Consider the following 17,685-nt stretch of genomic DNA (forward strand, 5'->3'; position numbering starts at 1 on the left):
ACCCACAGGTATTTCTGAGTGTGTGTGTGTGTGTGTGTGTGTGTGTGTGTGTGTAGCTGTGTTTCTTCTTGAGAAGCCCTCTCTTATCAGAAGGACTGGACTCCACCAGATGGAGTGTAAAGATCAGGATTTTTGCTCTGCTCTGTTAATAGGCCCCTCCCCCATCTCAACTCTTATATCCCTTCCTCTTCCCAATCACAGTCTATTCCCAGCTGGGAAGAAATTCTCTGCATTAGACCTATTGAAGTGAGTTTGTATTTTTCCATTATGCTACCCCTAGTCCCTGGTAGCTCAACTGGCAAAGAATCCGCTTGCAGTACAGGAGACCCTGGTTAGATTCCTGGGTTGGGAAGATCCCCTGGAGAAGGGAACGGCTACTCACTCCAGAATTCTGGCCTGGAGAATCCCGTGGACAGAGGAGCCTGGCTGGCTACAGTCCATGGGGTCGCAAAGAGGAGGACACGGCTAAGCAACCTTCACGTTCACTTTCACCCCTGGTCCTTACAGCCCTCTTCTATAAGAGTGGGGGTTAGCAAGCTTAGATTGCAGGCTTGGTGTGAGGATTAAATAAAGCATGTGTGAGTGTCTACTCAGGCCTCACACATGGTAGGCACTCAATGAGATCTGGTTGCCCAGGGAAACAGGATGGGGGTGTTTCCTCATTCATTGAGCACCTGACATGTGCTGGGGACCCAGAGAAGCCTATCCAGTTGCTAGCCTTTAGGAGGGCAGATGGGCCATGCAGTAGGGTGGGTACCCCGTTCAAGGGGTGAGCACAGTTGGGGTAACCATCACTGTCTTTCGTAGAGCCGAGATCTCTCCTGTGTCCTGGAATCACGTGAAGATGCTGTGGTGGCTTCTTGTCTTCTCCACTCTGGGTCTCGGGGCCTGGGGTGAGTTTTCTTCATTGGCTTAGAGAGTAACTAAGAAAGATCATCCTACAGTCTCATAATAGGAAATCTTTAAATGCCTGCTCTCTGTTAGGAGGATGGTAGGAAGCCAGAGTGGGGGGACAGCTTTGCATTTAGAGCACAGAACTTGGAGTCCATAGACCTGGATGCAAATCCTTGCCCTGCCTCCAGCAATGATTTTAAATAAGTTAGTCACCTCTTGAAACCTGAATTTTCCCACCTGAAGACTGACACAAGGTTATGATCTATATTTATTGTGAGAATAGAATGGGAAAATGCACTGCTGGAAGGATTTAGCACTTGAGCAATGGGGCAATGATTCTATTTGCAGTATTATCTAAGCCTATTACTGGGGTTTATGGTTGTCAGTGAGAGAAAGTTCCTTGGGGGTGGGAATCTGTTGAAATCCCCAAAGTCCCTCCCACAGGAGCATGGACATAGCAAGTGCCCCCAGAATTAATCCCAGAGGAACTGACTTGATTTGTGCAGAGAATTCCAGTCCCTTCTGGGCACAATCTGTCACATTGCTTCCACTAGGCAAAATGCATGCAAGGAAAGACTTTGTGGTTTTGAAGTGCCTGGATGCATTTCCAGGTGGTTTTTGTTGATTTTGCCAATTGTGTGTGGAGATATGGCTCATGAAAAACGGACAATATTTCCGACCTCCTGCCCTTGTCTGTTTAAAACTTCCTGGGAGGTTACCTGGAGCTGGTGTTGGAGAAAACCACGGCTCATGATACTGCTGGAGTTGGTCCTCTGGCCCCATAGGGGCTTCCTGAAAGGACTCAGAGATCTGGGGAGACAGAGGGTTGTGGAGAGGAGCCTGAGCCGCTGCCATGGAGAGGACTGGTACTGGGGCTCTCTGAGGGCTGATGCGAAATGGAATGTTCCTTTACAGGTGATTCCTCCTGGGATAAAACACAAGATAAACACCTATTCGAGGGGCTTCAGGACCTGCTTGGCAACATCTCCCAGCTCATTGAAAAAGACAAACGGGGTCTCAGTGGTGAGGAGGTTTGAGGACCAGCTGGGTTTCTCTTGGGACCAGGCACTTAATGGTGGGATGGGGTGGTTGGGGCTAAGACACAGGAATACCTCCCTGGGTTGTCTTAGGCCTTGGCAGGGAGGGAAGTGGGGAAGGGGAAGTGGGAGTGCTGCTGGGAGGGGCCAGAAACCCAGGAAAGGGAGGTGCCGTCTGTGCGTTAAGGACCCCCTAGCCTGAGGTTGGAGACTCACACTTTGCCCTCAGAAGTCCCCGGACTGAAGGGGAGTCACGGGCCCCGCCTGGAGGGCCCCCTAGGTTGAGGAGGAGGTGCCCCGCTCCAGGAGCGCTGGGAGCAGGGCGAAGGAAGCAGAGTCCCGGAGGAAACTGGCAGTGGGCTTGGAGCACTTGGAGGGCAGTAGCGCTGGGGTAAAACTGAGAGGGGCCCCTGAGGGCTCTTCCTGGGGCAAATGGTGACACGAAAGGTTTCCTGGAGCAGAGCAGGGAGGGACCCTCACTCAGAGAAGGTCATCCAGGTGTGGGGGCCAAGCACCTAGGCTGCTCTGGGCGGGTGCAGTCCCTGCATTGGAGTGAGTAGTGAAATGGAAACACGGAGGCAAGAAGAGGAGGCTGTGCCCGCCTGCCCACAGACGGCCTCCTCCTGCAGCCCTTCTGCAGCCACCTCGGGGCAGAACTGGCCTCGGCTGGCGCGGGTGGCCCAGGGGCCTGAGGTGGCAATAGTGGAGCAGGGTGTGCCTAGGGACACCTGCGTGGCTCCCCTGCAGGTGTCTCCACCACGGTCTCTCGCAAGCAGTGGGGGGCAGATGCCGTTGGCTGCAGTGCCCAGCTGGCCCTGCCGGTGGGCTTCCTCATCACGCACCACATCCCTGGGCTGGAATGTCACAACCAGACCTCGTGCAGTCAGAGGCTGCGGGAGCTGCAGGGCCATCACGTGCGCAACGGCTGGTGTGACATAGCCTACAAGTAAGAGGCTGGGCTGGGGGCATGTGACCCAGTGCTGCTAAGGGTGCCTCCCTCACCCCTTCTCTTCTCTGTTTCCCTCATTTTCTGGGTTGTGGTTGTACCTGGTTAATAATGAATGCAATGAAGAAATATCCTCTAAAATTCCAAAGCCTTTGAAATTTTCTGTGAGGTTCTTGAGTTTGAGCTCCCTTGAAAGGAAGCAAGGAAGTTTAAGTGATGACTCTACTTTCCGTTCGCCTCCTAATGGTTCACGCAGCACATCCCAGGTTAGGAATGGCTCCCCCGTCTGTGGGTGCATGGGTGCGTTTGCCCCCTGACAAAGTGTGAGGTTGGCTGGGCGGGTGTCACCACCTCCATGTTACAGGCGGGGGCACCGAGGAAGGGATCGAGGTCACATTGATGCAAAGTTGTGGCCCAAGCCCCTGTGCCCTCTGATCCTTCCACTACAGTGTGCGTCGGGGCTTCCACCTCAATGAGGGATGCATCCTCTTCTTCCCCTGCTGGTCACTCTAGCAGGCCCTCCCAGTGCCCAGAACCCAGTTCCTCAGCCCACCTCTGACTTCAGTTCCTTGTGGACGATTCCTGTGTGTGGGAATGGCTTCCCACCTCAAGTGCATCTGCATCTCTCTGCTTTTCTGCTTCAGGCTTTCGTCCAAGCCCCTGACAGTGAACCCCCTGGAGGGCAGGCTTTGTGGCTAACTTCTTAGTCCCCAGTCGTCTGATGGGACATTTTTTAAGTACTTCTCTCCTTGGAAAGTCACATGTCAAGGAGTGGGGTGCTGAGCCCGAGGTGTCCATGGGGAAGCCAACCCAATCCTTCACACTTTGTCGAGTTTCTTCCTGTCTCACTCCCCTGGCCCCTTCAGTCTGGCTTCTGGGGTCTCTTCCCAAATAAACTGGCTGCGTCCACATCCTTGTTCGAGGTGCTGCCTCCTGGGAAGTCTAGGTAAGAGGTTACCCTGGCAGAGAGAAATCACACAAACAGCCTGTGTGGAGATCACAGACACTCAGCATTTTGGAAGGAGGAGGAGAGCCATGTTTGAGGAAATGTAGAGGCTGAGAAGGATCTTGTACTGTTTGGTTGGGTCTGGGGGAGCCTCTGGGTGGCAGCTCCAGGACCCCACCCTTTTCAAGTGTGCAGGATGATTTATACAAAACCCAGCATCTGAACTGGGGATGGAGTGAGGAACATGGGAGTGGTCCTTCTAAGGATGAGTGTAAGTCACTTTGTCTATCCATTGTCTAGGATGAATCCATGCAAATTCCCTCTAGTGAACTTGGTTTGGCCCTTCTCCCTTAGGAGGCCAGGTTGGGGTTCCTCTTGCAGGGGTGTGCCTGGGGCCAGCCACCAAGCCTGGATTTCCCTCTCCACAGCTTCCTGGTTGGGGACGATGGCGGGGTGTACGAAGGTGTTGGCTGGAATGTCCAAGGTGTGCACACCCAGGGCTACAACAATATTTCCCTGGGCCTCGCCTTCTTTGGCACCAGCAAAGGTAATGGTCACCCCAGCTGTTCTCCATAGAGTTAGCTAGTTCTTTTTCTCACGCTGTCTCTCCACCCTCCTCACACTGGTGATGACACACCCTCTCCTGCAATTCTCCTCTCCCCTGACTTCCGTGAACGGTCTTCCTCCTCCTGCTCTGGCTTCCTCCCAGCCTCCTCACACCCTGGCCACCCTCTCCATCCTTCCTCCCGCACCCTGGTTCTGCTCACCCTCTGGTCTTAGGAGGATCCGGGCTCCAACTCTCACTCTTGCATTAAAGACTAGAACACCTTCTCTCTAGCTCAGATGCTTCTGTAATATCAGGCCTTGATTCTGGCCAGCCACTTCCTCCTTCCATCTCTCTCTGTCTCTCTGAGATTTTCTGTGCAATTTTTAAAAGCCATGCTGGGGCTCCAAACCCCAAGTCTCCTCCATGGTCCTCTAGTCTTATTGCCACCCTGCCCACCTGCATCCCAACATACATCTATTGAATTTCTGAACGTTTACAGTTAATAAGTGGGCTTCCCTGGTGACTCAGTGATAAAGAACTCATATGCAATGCAGGAGATGAGGGTTTGATTCCTGAGTTGGGAATATCTCCTGGAGAAGGGAATGGCAGCCCATTCCAGTACTCTTGTCTGGGAAATCCCATGGACAGAGGAGCCTGGCAGGCTACAGTCCATGGGGTCTCAAAAGAGACCCCATGATTTTGCGACTAAATAACAACAGCAGTTAGCAAACATCTAGTTTCTCATGGCCCCCTCCCAATATCTTTTGAGATGGCCCAGATAAGTTTCATGACTACTATTACAGTGTGTACAGCCTAAGTTTCAGAGAGGTAAGTGACCCAGGTGACATAGTCGTAAGGAGAGGAATCAGAACACAAGCTCATCCCTTCCATTTCTGCTCCAGGGCAGCTTCCGGTTTGCCAGAGGAGTCTTGATGTGCAACTTAGTTGGTTTCCGTGACCACTCTTTGCCCCTGGGTGTTACCTTGTGAGCTGTGGGATCTTGAGCTCAGTACTTCTTGGCAACCTCAAGTTCCTCTTTATGAACAGTGGGGTTCATCGTAGCATCTGCCTCACAGGCTTGGTGTGAGGATTACAGCGGTCACTGCAGACAGAGGGGCTGGCACATGCCTGGAAGGGCCCTAGTGATGGGAAACCCTCACGCCTCCAGGGGGCGATAGTGAGCACGGGGCTGCCATCCAGCTCTTCCCCAGGGAGACAGATAAATGAAGTCTCGGTGGATCTTTGGGAAAGGTGTCTCCAGTCACCAAAGCTCTGTCCAGGCGGACCCTTGAGTTCCAAGCTGTCCGACGCTCAGGATGAGCCTGTGCCCCTTCCTCCCCCTTCAACAGCTATGCGGGGGCTGGCAGGACATCTCGTCCTCCCCTACAGAACTCTGCAACTCAGGCCAGATCGAGGCTTCCTAAGGATCACTCTCTTTCAGGCCACAGCCCTAGCCCTGCCGCCCTGTCAGCCATGGAAGGTTTGATCTCCTCTGCTGTCCGCAAGGGCCACCTGTCACCCGTGTACGTTCAGCCACTCCTTGTGAAAGGAGAGAGCTGCCTGTCCCATCAGCAGAATGCAAGTGTCAAGGAAGGTAAGACTTTCAATCTTTTTTTATTTTATTTTCATTTATTTTTATTAGTTGGAGGCTAATTGCTTTACAATATTGTAGTGGTTTTTGCTATACATTGACATGAATCAGCCATGGATTTACATGTGTTCCCCATCCCGATCCCCCCTCCCATCTGCCTCCTCATCCCAGTTGGCTGCATGAGACAAGTGCTCAGGGCTGGTGCACTGGGAAGACCCAGAAGACTTTCAATCTTAAAAAAAAAATTTTTTTTTTGGCAGTGCTGCATGGCATGTGAGATCTTAGTTCCCTGACCAGGGATCAAACTCATGTTGCCTGTTTTGGAAGTATGGAGTGTTAATCACTGGATCACCAGGGAAGTCCTTAAGCCCTTGAGTCTTACTGGACCTCCCTCCAGCTTCACTCCCACTCACTTTCAAATGCCATTGGATGTGACTTTTTCAGTCAGGCTCTCACTGGAGTTGTTCTTTTTTTTTTAAATTATTTTTTATTGGTGGAAAATTGCAATTTTGTGTTGGTTTCTGCCATAAAATAATGTGAATCAGTCATAGTTATATATATCCCTTCCCCCCTCCCACCCCTCTAGGTCATCACAATGTACCAGGCTGGGCTTTCTGAGTTATTTAGCAACTTTCCGCTGTCTATTTTACCGATGATAGTATATATATATGTCAATGCTGGTTTCTCAATTTGTCCCACCCTCATCTCCCCCTGCTGTATGTACAAGTCTGTTCTCTACTAGGTTCATCAGTACCATTCTTTTAGATTCCATATGTATATGTTACCATATGATACCTATTTTTCTCTTTCTGACTTACTTCACTCTGTATAAGAAGCTCTAGGTTTATCCATCTCACTACTACTGATTCAGATTCATTACTTGTTATGGCTGAATAATATTCCATTGTATAAATGTACCACAACTTTTTTAAAAATACAAATTCATCTGTTGATGGACATCTAGGTTGCTTCCATGTCTTGGCTATTGTAAATATTGCTTCAGTGAACACTGGGGTACTTGCCTCTTTTATAATTGTGGTTTTCTTGGGGCACATGCCCAGTAGTGGAATTTCTGGGCCATGTGGTAGATTTATTCCTAGATACTTAAGGAATCTCCATACTATTCCATTTGTTTTCTGTAGTGGCTGTATTTATTTACATTCCCACCAACAGTGCAGGAAGGTTCCCTTTTCTCCATACCTTCTCCAGCATTTACTGTGTGTAGATTTTTTGATGATGGCTATTCTGACTGGTATGAGTGATACGTCACAGTAGTTTCAATTTGTGTTTTTCTCACGAGTGATGTTGAGAATCTTTTCATGTGTTTATTCACCATCTGCATGTCTTCTTTGGAGAAATGTCTGCCATTTTTTTTTTTATTGGGTTGCTTGTTTTTCTGATATTGAGCTGTATGAGCTGCTCGTGTATTTTGGAGGTTAACCCTTTGTATGGGAAACAGTGGAAACAGTGGCAGACTTTATTTTTTTGGACTCCAAAATCACTGCAGATGGTGACTGCAGCCATGAAATTAAAAGAAACTTGCTCCTTGGAAGGAAATTTATGACCAAACTAGACAGCATATTAAAAAGCAGAGACATTACTTTGCCAACAAAGGTCCATCTAGTCAAGGCTATTGTTTTTCCAGCAGTCATGTATGGATGTAAGAGTTGGACTGTAAAGAAAGCTGAGCCCTGAAGATGCTTTTGAACTGTGGTGTTGGAGAATACTCTTGAGAGTCCCTTGGACTGCAAGGAGATCCAACCAGTCCATCCTAAAGGAAATCGGTCCTGAATATTCATTGGAAGGACAGATGTTGAAGCTAAAACTCCAATACTTTGGCCACCTGATGCGAAGAGCTGACTCATTTGAAAAGACCCTGATGCTGGGAAAGGTTGAAGGCAAAAGGAGAAGGGGGCAACAGAGGATGAGATGGTTGGATGGTATCACCGACTCAATGGACATGAGTTTGAGTAAACTCTGGGAGTTGGTGATGGACAGGGAGGCCTGGTGTGCTGAAGTCCGTGGGGTCACAAAGAGTCGGACACGACTGAGCGACTGAACTGAACTGAACCCTTTGTCAGTTGCTCTGTTTGCAATTATTTTCTCCCATTCTGTGGTTTCTCTTTTCATGTTGTCTGTAGTTTCCTTTGTTGTGCAAAAGCTTTTAAGTTTTACTAGTTTCCACTTATTTATTTTTGTTTTTAATTTCCAATATTAATTTAGGAGGTGGGTCAGAGAGAATCTTGCTGCAATTTATGTCAGAGTGTACTGTCTATGTTTTCCTCTAAGAGCTTTATAGTTTCTGGCCTTACATTTAAGCCTTTAATCCATTTTGAGTTTATTTTTGTGTATGGTGTTAGGAAGTGTTCTAATTTCATTCTTTTACACGTAGCTGTCCAGTTTTCCCAGCACCACTTATTGAAGAGGCTGTCTTTTTCACTGGAGTCCTCTGATAGGCAACTGGTCACCCAACTCTCTGAAACCTTAGGGCTGGCAAACCTTGCGAGGGCCCCTCCAGGTCACCTACTTGTCCCTCGGATTCCTAGAATGATAGAGGCATGGCACTCTGCATAGTCTACCATGTTCACTCATTTCTACATCGGTTATTTACGGAGCACCTGCTCGTCACTGAGGATGCATCAGGAAAGCAAACACACAACAGCCGTGCCCTCATGAGATTTCAATCAAGATGGCAGAGAAGCACAGTAAGAACACAAACACGTAAAATAGTTGGCATGTTACATGGTGAAATGGTGACAAGTGCCATGAAGGGAAAAAAGCCTGGCAAGGGATAGGATATACAAACACAAAGTGCAAATGCACCTCTTTCTGAATACAAAAATTATCAATAGAAGCGCATTAGCAGACAAAAGAGCTTAAGGGATTACTTGTATTGACTTAAAGGAAGAGATTAACGCAACTCAAGGAAGATTAAAAGCAGATTTGGAGTTTAACAAGCAGCGACCTCAAAACCAGTACAGTTAGAAGGGAGTTTTCTGGCTGTCCAGTGGTTAGGACTCTGTGCTTTCATTGCTGGGGGCCCCGGTTCGATCCCTGGTTAGGGAACTTAGATCCCACAAGCCATATGGTGTGGCCTAAACAAACAGTATAGTTAATAGGCACTGTTAACCTTTTCTTGGACTTGATAGAATTTTAAAGAAAATTGGAATTTTGTGTTAGACCTTGGAGTGAATTTGATCTCTGCCTTTGGATGGTGTCGTCTGCCAGTATTAATAATTGCTTACACTGACAGAGTTTTGTGGACTATAAGTGATTCTTAAAGACATGTTTTTAGATGAAAATTCAATTGATTTCTCCAGAAAGACCCTGTTACACACACACACACACACACGTACAAACACATGACAGTTGTTCAGATAAATAAGTACACTTTGCAGTAGGGATAAAGCATCCATGTCCCCTCAAGATCAACATTCCCATTGTCCTTTGGGTTCTGATTTTTGGGGTTGTAACTGGTGATTCTTGGCTCCTGCATCTTGGAAGGCAATTCCTGTTCCCAGATGGGCCACTGAGAGCTGCTGGGTCTCCAGGTCCGTAGTCACGGTCAGGGCAGGATGCCGAGAGGGTGGGCGAGATGTTCAGTAGTAAGGTGGGTGACCTGAGCGGGCACAATGAATCCCCACATACATGTTTTTGCCCCACTGCAGCTTGCCCACTTATTGTGCAGCGGTCTGCTTGGGATGCCAGGGAGGCCCACTGCTCCAAGATGAACCAGCCGGCTCAGTATGTCATCATTATCCACACCATGGGGCGAACCTGCAACAAGTCTGATGAATGCCGCGTGCTGGTCCAAGATATCCAGTCCTTCTTCATGGATAGATCAGACTCGTGTGATATTGGGTACAAGTAAGTGTGCCTGAGGCTGTGAAGGCTTCTCTTCCCATGGGGGTGTATACTGAACCTGTGAAAGGAGTGGGAAGAGGAGCTAATATTTACTGAGAGCCCAGCATAGGAGAGGTGGTCCTTCTCACTCACAGATTCCTCAGCAAGCCCTGGGTGGGCCTTATTTAGGATATAGCTAAAGGGTGGTCATCTTCCTTGAGCATGTTCTCAAAATGTGTGTCTTTATTATTTTAACTGAAGTATAGCTGTTTATAATGTTTTGTAAGTTTCAGGTGTTCAGCAAAGTGGTTCAGTTTTATACATACATATATATTCTTTTTCAGGTTCTTTTCCCTTATAGGTTATTCAATTCAGTTCAGTTCAGTCACTCAGTTGTGTCTGACACTTTGAGACCCCATGGACTGCAGCAAGCCAGGCTTCCCTGTCCATCACCAACTCCCAGAGCTTGCTCAAACTCATGTCCATCGAGTCCATGATGTCATCCAACCATCTCATCCTCTGTTGTCCCCTTCTCCTCCTGTCTTCAATCTTTTCCAACTTTAGGGTCTTTTCAAATGAGTCAGTTCTTCACATTGGGTGGCCAAAGGATTGGAGCTTCAGCTTTAGCATCAGTCCATCCAATGAATATTCAGGACTGATTTCCTTTAGGATTGACTGGTTTGATCTCCTTGCTGTGCAAGGAACTCTCAGGGGTCTTCTCCAATACCACAGTTCAAAAGCATCAGTTCTTCAGTGCTCAGCTTTCTTTATGGTCCAACCCAAATATATGTGACTACTGGAAAAACCATAGCTTTGACGATATGGACCTTTGTTGGCAAAGTAATGTCTCTACTTTTTAATATGCTATCTAAATTGGTCATAGCTTTTCTTTCAAGGAGCAAGTGTCTTTTAATTTCATGGCTGCAGTCACCATCTGCAGTGATTTTGGAGCCCCCCAAAATAACATCTGTCACAGTTTGCATTGTTTCCCCATCTATTTGCCACGAAGTGATGGGACCAGGTGCCATGGTCTTAGTTTTTTTAAAGTTGAGTTTTAAGCCAACTTTTCCACTCTGCTCTTTCACTTTCATCAAGAGGCTCTTTAGTTCCTCTTTGCTTTCTGCCAAAATGGTAGTGTCATCTGCATATCTGAGGTTATTGATATTTCTCCCAGTAATCTTGATTCCAGCTTGTGCTTCATCCAGCCTGGCATTTTTCATGATGTACTCTGCATATAAGTTAAATAAGCAGGGTGACAATATACAGCCTTGATATACTCCTTTCCCAATTTGGAATCAGTCAGTTGTTTAATGTCCAGTTCTTACGGTTGTTTCTTGATCTGCATACTGATTTCTCAGGAGGCAGGCAAAGTGGTCTGGTATTTCCATCTCTTTAAGAATTTTCCACAGTTTGTTGTGATCCACACAGTCAAAAGCTTTAGCATAGTCAATGAAGCAGAAGTAGATATTTTTCTGAAACTCTCTTGCTTTTTCTATGATTCAATGGACTTTGGCAATTTGATTTCTGGTTCCTCTGATTTTTCTAAATCCAACTTGAACATCTGGAAGTTCTCAGTTCACATGCTTGTTGGAGCCTCACTTGGAAAATTTTGAGCATTACTCTGCTAATGTGTGAGATGTGTGCAACTGTGTGGTAGTTTGAACATTCTTTGGCATTGCCTTTCTTTGGAATTGGGATGAAAACTGACCTTTTCCAGTCCTGTGGCCACTGCTGAGTTTTTCAAATTTGCTGACATATTTACTGCAACACTTTAACAGCATAATCTTTTAAGATTTGAAATAGCTCAGTTGGAATTCTATCACCTCCACTAGCTTTGTTCGTATTGATGCTTCCTAACACCCACTTGACTTCGGGCTCTATGTGAATGATCACACCATCGTGGTTGTTTGGGTCATGAAGATCTTTTTTTTTGTATAGTTCTTCTGTGTATTCTTGCCACCTCTTCTTAATATCTTCTGCTTCTGCTATATGTTAGGTCCATATGATTTCTGTCCTTTATTATGCCCATCTTTACATGAAATGTTCCCTTGGTATCTCTAATTTTCTTGAAGAGATTTCTAGTCTTTCCCATTCTATTGTTTTCCTCTACTTCTCTGCATTGATCACTGAGGAAGGCTTTCTTATCTCTCCTTGCTATTCTTTGGAACTCTGCAGTTGGATGAGTATATCTTTCCTTTTCTCCTTTGCCTTTGATATACTAACGCAGATGGCATATTTGTGCACGTGAATCAAAGGAGCCCTAATGGAGCTGGATTTTAGTCCCTACTTGTCCCCAAGCCCAGGACAGCTATGTGCAGGGACTCTGCCTTAGATGGATATACCACTGCTTGATATATACTCCTGGGATGACTGCCTCTCCTCTCTCCAATCCCTGGTAGTAACATCGTTTTCAAGGTAGGAGGAAACTTTTCCTCCAACATCTATTACCTATCAGGATGTGTTTTGCTGGGCCCTGCTATGCAGAATTATTCCCAGCAGGAGGAGGGAATGGTGGGATTTTTTACCAAGATCAGGAGCCCAGCAAGGGGAATAGGTGGGTCCAGGTGTGGGTTCATGGTCTTTCTGGGTGGCAGCTGAACCAAGGAAGTAGATGGGTTAGTCCTGGGACAATGTGTCAAGTGAGAAGAGGGGAGTTAGGGTCGCATCCTGAGGAAACCCCCATATGCAGGGAAGGACATAGGAAGATGAGGTGATGAGGAGCAGCCAGAGAAGAAGCAACTGGGAGAGTGTGGTGTGATGGAAACTAAGAATGTTTGAAGAATGTTTGAAGGCAGGGATTGGCAGGGCCTCCCGGACAGAGAGGCCAGGGAAGGCAAGGCTGGGGAGGTGCTCTTTGTTTGTCCTTAGTCGTGGGGAGGCGTAGGTCATCTGCGGGCAACAGTTTCACTGGTGAGGTAGGGCTGCAGGGGTTGAGAGCTGTCACTTTTCCTGGTCTGTGAGCTACCTGAGACAGTGGTGCTGTGCTGAGGCCCGTGGGCTCATGAGAGAGGACTGTTGTTAAGAATTTTGTCAAATCACTGGTAGGCTGAGATCAACCATGGTTGGATATCAATAAAAGCTATCGATCAGGGCTGCGGTCCATGTCCCTTGCCCATGAGAGCTGGCTGACCAGCATGACACTGGCAAGGACTCTTCTTTTGCTCCACAGTGTTAAGGACTTGATAAGCTAATCAATGTCTGATGAGTAGACAAGAATGAATGAATGAATGGGACAGTCTCAGAGTGCCTCTCTTTCATGCCCTTCTCCATCTCCCCTGGCTGTCCTCTAGCTTCCTTGTGGGCCAGGATGGCATCATCTATGAAGGAGTAGGCTGGAGTGTCCAAGGCTCCCACACCCCTGGCTACAATGACATTGCCCTGGGCCTCGCCTTTATGGGCACCTTCTCTGGTAAGTGGATGCTTCGGGCAGTACTGGTCATTGTGTGGTGTTTGAGGGAAAGCATCTGACGTGAAAGGCAGTGGTGTCAGACACAGGTATCATCTTAGTGGCTGTGTGTGCTGGATTTAAATGGCAACCCACTCCAGTGTTCTTGCCTGGAGAATCCCAGGGATGGAGGAGCCTGGTGGTCTGCCATCTATGGGGTCGCACAGAGTCGGACACGACTGAAGCGACTTAGCAGCAGCAGCAGCAGTGTTAGATTTACCCAGCTTCAGATTTAATGTTGAACTAAGTTCAGTGTGACAGGTGGCCTCTGAGACAGAATTCCACCCTAAATTTACATCTTTCACACCCAAATAAATGCCTCTCTCTTCTGATATCCAAGACACATTAGACAAGGAAAGAAGATCTTTGTGTATGTTTCTGATAAGTTTTACCATGACATCCACGTGTGGACACTTGCCTTATTTGCCAAACGCACAGATGAGCCCTGTTTCTGCATCCAGAGTGCACGCTGAGAATTGCCATTGCTCAGAGATTTGATCAGAGTTTGTTTAAGCTCAGGAGCCTTTTGTGGAATCTCTGGGAGGAGAAAGCTATGTCACTCGGGGCTAATACTAAATTGGGCCTTGGATAGGGGAAGGTGTGAGCCAGGAATATGCCCGGAGATGATGCTGGGCATGTGAAGGTGAAGAAAACACTACATGGCTAATGCAGGGTTGCTCAACCACAGCACTATCAACATTTCAGATCAGATAATTCATTGGTGCTGAGGAATCTAAAGTCTTGACTTGATTTTCCATCTGTAAAGTGGAATATACCAGTTTGGTGGTAAAGGTGGGTTGGGGGATCTAGGAGTGTGTCCTGTGCTGGAACAAACTTGGGAATCCTATAACTGATGAGTGTGCTGTGTTTTGCAGGTTCCCCGCCCAATGCCGCAGCACTGGAGGCAGCCCAGAACCTGATCCAGTGTTCTGTGGTCAAGGGGCACCTGGTCCCCAACTACCTGCTGCTGGGGCACAGGGATGTGACCAACGTTCAATCTCCTGGGCAGGCTTTGTACAACATCATTAAGACTTGGCCTCATTTCAGACACTAGGGAGCCGCTTTTTCTCCCAAGACCATCCCCTTCCCCAATCCCAGCTGCTGGTCCGCCTCTTCCTCTCCATTCTGATTCAACACCTGTATCCTCTCCTTGCCAACCCCATCCTGTCCCTCCTGTCTCAGGTTAGTATGGTCATTTTCTGCCAGCATCTCCCAGTGTCCCTTAAACCCTGTAGTTGGATGCTCCCAGCCCTCTGAGTCTGGGCCCAGTCTTTCTCTTTCCCCACCTTCCTCTCCCTGCCACCCATGTCTTCAGCCAGGTGAGCTTTCTTGTCCCGGGTACACACCCCTCCCCTGCCGTCTGCCTGGCAGCCCCAGCCTCACACGTGACCCAGGTCAATGTCCCAGCCCCTCCTCTCTGTTCACACACTGCCTTGCCCTAATTTGGATGCAGCCCTTATTTCAGGGCAGTGATTGTTTACAGACATTCTCTCCACTGGGTTGTGAGGTTGCCCAGTTTAATTCATGTCTGTGTCTTCAGTTCTTCAGCAGTGTATAGAATTCAGAAGATGAAACAGATATTTATTGGAGAAATGGATGAATAAAGGGGAGTGGGCCAAGTCCCTGCTCCCCTTTCCAATTTGCTGGACATACCTTCTTTGGGCAAGATTTGCTGGACCTCGGACAGTCCCCCATCCTGCCAGCATTCTCTCTGTTCCATTCTTTTCCAATCCGAGGCTCAGAACTGGCTCTGGTTGCTTGTTTCTAATGGCGGCTGTGTCTCTAGGGTCCCATGTCCCCATCCTCCCACACCCCTGTGAGGACAGGCCCAGGCCCAGGCTGTGTCCACACAGGCCATCCAGCACCTCCCCACATAGGAGATGCTCATAGATAAAAAAATATAAACTAGCACCTCAGATCCAGCTAAAAGTATCAAGAAAATCATGTAAGATAGGAAAGAAAAAAATAGGAGAAATCGGGTAATAGAACTCATGAGAGAGTAAGAAATATAGTAACCATTTCAGAAATGACTAGGTAAAAGAAAGAAGATAAAAAGTCAATGCACATAACATATAATACCTTAGAAGAAAACAAAGATCAAATGAAGGAAAAAATTAAAAGTCCAAAAGAAATAAAAAACAAGAGTAAAACAACTAGAGGGAAAGTAACCAATATAGTTGATAAGCAAAGAAGTTACAAGGTATGTGTAATTGAAGTCCCTAAACAAGAAAACTAAAATAAGGGAATAGGACAAATACTAAAAACTGTAATTCTAGAAGACTTTCCTGAAAAAAAAGTTTTGAAAATTTGCTTTTAATTTGTTTTGTATTTAAAAAAAATGACTCACAATGATGAATTACAGGGTATATTAAGCTAATGGGTTTTCAATAAAACATTTCCTTTGGGCATTCAGGATAAAAACCGAAAATGTGACAAATGAGAGAGAAAAATGTCATCAGACTTTTTGACAACATTTTCAGCTAGGAAAAAATGGAAGAATATATTTAAAATGTAAGGAAAAAATGTGATAATGTGATCCAAAGGTTTTATATTCAATAAAATTGAGTTTCAAATACAAAGGTTACAAATAAGCTCTCATCAACATGTAAAAACTCTGGGAATATAGTCTCATGAACCCTTCCTTAGGAGTCTACAAGATAATGATCTCAAACAACCAAAATAAGACATTAACAAAACGGCCAGAGATGAATATTAATGTATGTGTAATTGTAAATTAAGACTAGATGAGGATTATCAAAGTGAGAGTATAGTATGTAATGGTTGTGAGTGCTAACAACGTAGCAGATTACAGAACTGAAAAAGAAGTGGAGGGAACGAGAAGAGTGTCTGCAAATTAACTTTTAATCTATTTAGTAATTATATTGTTGGTGCTAATCTTTGTGTTATTTTTATATGAAAGTTTACTGTGAGATGTGGGATCAAACAAATGAGCTAATATGTGATATTCTAATTCCATCATCCCCAGTGTTTTTGAAAGTAAGATTCTCAGGGTGGAAAAAGGAGATGCAGACTAACCTAGAAGAGGTAAAGTAATATACCAGAGCCTTGGATTTGAATTGAAAATATAAGGATAAACTCACGAGGTACTTATGAACTCATGAAGCGTTTCATCTTAACATTTTTACCCACTGTCTGGTGAAGAGGTCTGGAAACTCTGATCAATCCAGTATCAATAAGTGAGCATAAGATTGTGAGTTGAAATTGCAATATGCCAATAAAAAAAATCAAAAGTTCTTGGAGAAACAACTGATTTTGTGTCTGAGGATAGAAAATGTGCAAGATAAGTGTGAAACATTTTCTCATATCTGATAACAATGAAGCCAAAAAACATTTTCTCAGTTTGGGTCAAAAGGTCTTGGGAGACTGCTGCCCAATGGAAGAATTCCAATGTCTACTATCTACCCTATGGGACAAGGTGAGCATTGAGAGCAACAGTAATTTCTATGGTTTGAGCTCATTAAATTTAAATTCATAAGTTCATAATGATACAAAATGCCTAATTGATCACCTTTGGAATACCTGGATCCACTTATTTATTTGAAAACCTGTAAAAAGGGGAAAGAAAAAGCACCTATTCTGCTCTTCCTATACAAGGAACATAAGTGAATAACCAAATGGTAGAGAAACTTCACCAAACTTCACCAGTGTTCACACATCAAGTGTAAATTTCCTGGTGGTTGGTGAAAAGGCCCTCAAAGTCATGTCAGACACTAACCAGTTACTGAGCCACGTGCATTTCATTTAGGGTTACCCTTATAACATGACATTTTTAAAGGATACTGTTGGGTGATTGTTACTTACAATGGGAGGACAGAGGTTCTTGGAGAAATAATTGATTCCAAGTCTGGGATAGGAAATATACAAGATACATATGTGATCTCTGGACAGTTCAGAGTATGCCTATCCCCACTGAAATGTTGGGGAAGCTCGGCTTAGATCTTAGTTACTGTGAGGCCAAATTTATACGTTCTCTTTTTACTTTCACATCAAATAATGATGATACTGAAATACCTTGGGCTAGGCTAGTTGACAAGGGATGGGAACTTACATTGCAAGTAAGAACTTAGAACACTGTGGATATAATAAGATAAAGAATCAAATGTCCAAATATCTTAAGGGTGTTTAGAGTAAAGGTGAACCTCTTGTTTTCATATAGTACATGGTTGTTTCATCTGTAGGTGCTCTGGAGTGAGGAGGACTTGCTAGGGAACTGACATACGGATTCACCAAGTTCCTCCCTTCCTCAAGAGGAGAGATCCAGGCAGGAGAGATCCTTCCTTGCGAGAAGAAGAGGGCTGGAGGGAGGTGGTTTGTGCTCTAAGAGTCATGGAGCTGTGAACCTCAGGGTCTTCTCATATGCATTCACTCTTCCCCTCTACTTTTTGGGAAACATCTGTTCATCTTTTATGCCCCAA

The 17,685-nt window shown here is 46.1% G+C and overlaps 1 protein-coding gene across 2 annotated transcripts; it reads left to right on the forward strand.

The window, feature by feature from the left end:
• Window positions 1–844: 844 nt before the first annotated feature.
• PGLYRP4 (peptidoglycan recognition protein 4) lies at window positions 845–14,303 on the forward strand. 2 transcript variants are annotated; one of them, XM_065926685.1, is made up of 8 exons: window positions 845–893; window positions 1,810–1,917; window positions 2,679–2,877; window positions 4,252–4,370; window positions 5,812–5,964; window positions 9,630–9,828; window positions 13,095–13,213; window positions 14,125–14,303. In XM_065926685.1, the coding sequence occupies exons 1-8, from the start codon at window positions 845–847 to the stop codon at window positions 14,301–14,303; spliced, it is 1,125 nt and encodes a 374-aa protein (XP_065782757.1). The 2 variants fall into 2 exon arrangements, with proteins under 2 accessions (XP_065782757.1, XP_065782763.1); XM_065926691.1 differs by having other exon boundaries at window positions 1,810–1,898; window positions 2,666–2,877.
• Window positions 14,304–17,685: the final 3,382 nt, after the last annotated feature.

The sequence above is a fragment of the Muntiacus reevesi genome, chromosome 1 (genome assembly GCF_963930625.1).
Source record: "Muntiacus reevesi chromosome 1, mMunRee1.1, whole genome shotgun sequence".
NCBI classification, from domain to species: domain Eukaryota; kingdom Metazoa; phylum Chordata; class Mammalia; order Artiodactyla; family Cervidae; genus Muntiacus; species Muntiacus reevesi.

Bases quoted from the DNA above. Each gene is read 5' to 3' on its own strand.
- PGLYRP4 (XM_065926685.1), top strand. From the start codon at position 845: ATGCTGTGGTGGCTTCTTGTCTTCTCCACTCTGGGTCTCGGGGCCTGG. The intron at 2,878-4,251 runs GTAAGAGGCTGG...CCCTCTCCACAG, and splicing joins TGGTGTGACATAGCCTACAA to CTTCCTGGTTGGGGACGATG. The intron at 9,829-13,094 runs GTAAGTGTGCCT...GCTGTCCTCTAG, and splicing joins TCGTGTGATATTGGGTACAA to CTTCCTTGTGGGCCAGGATG.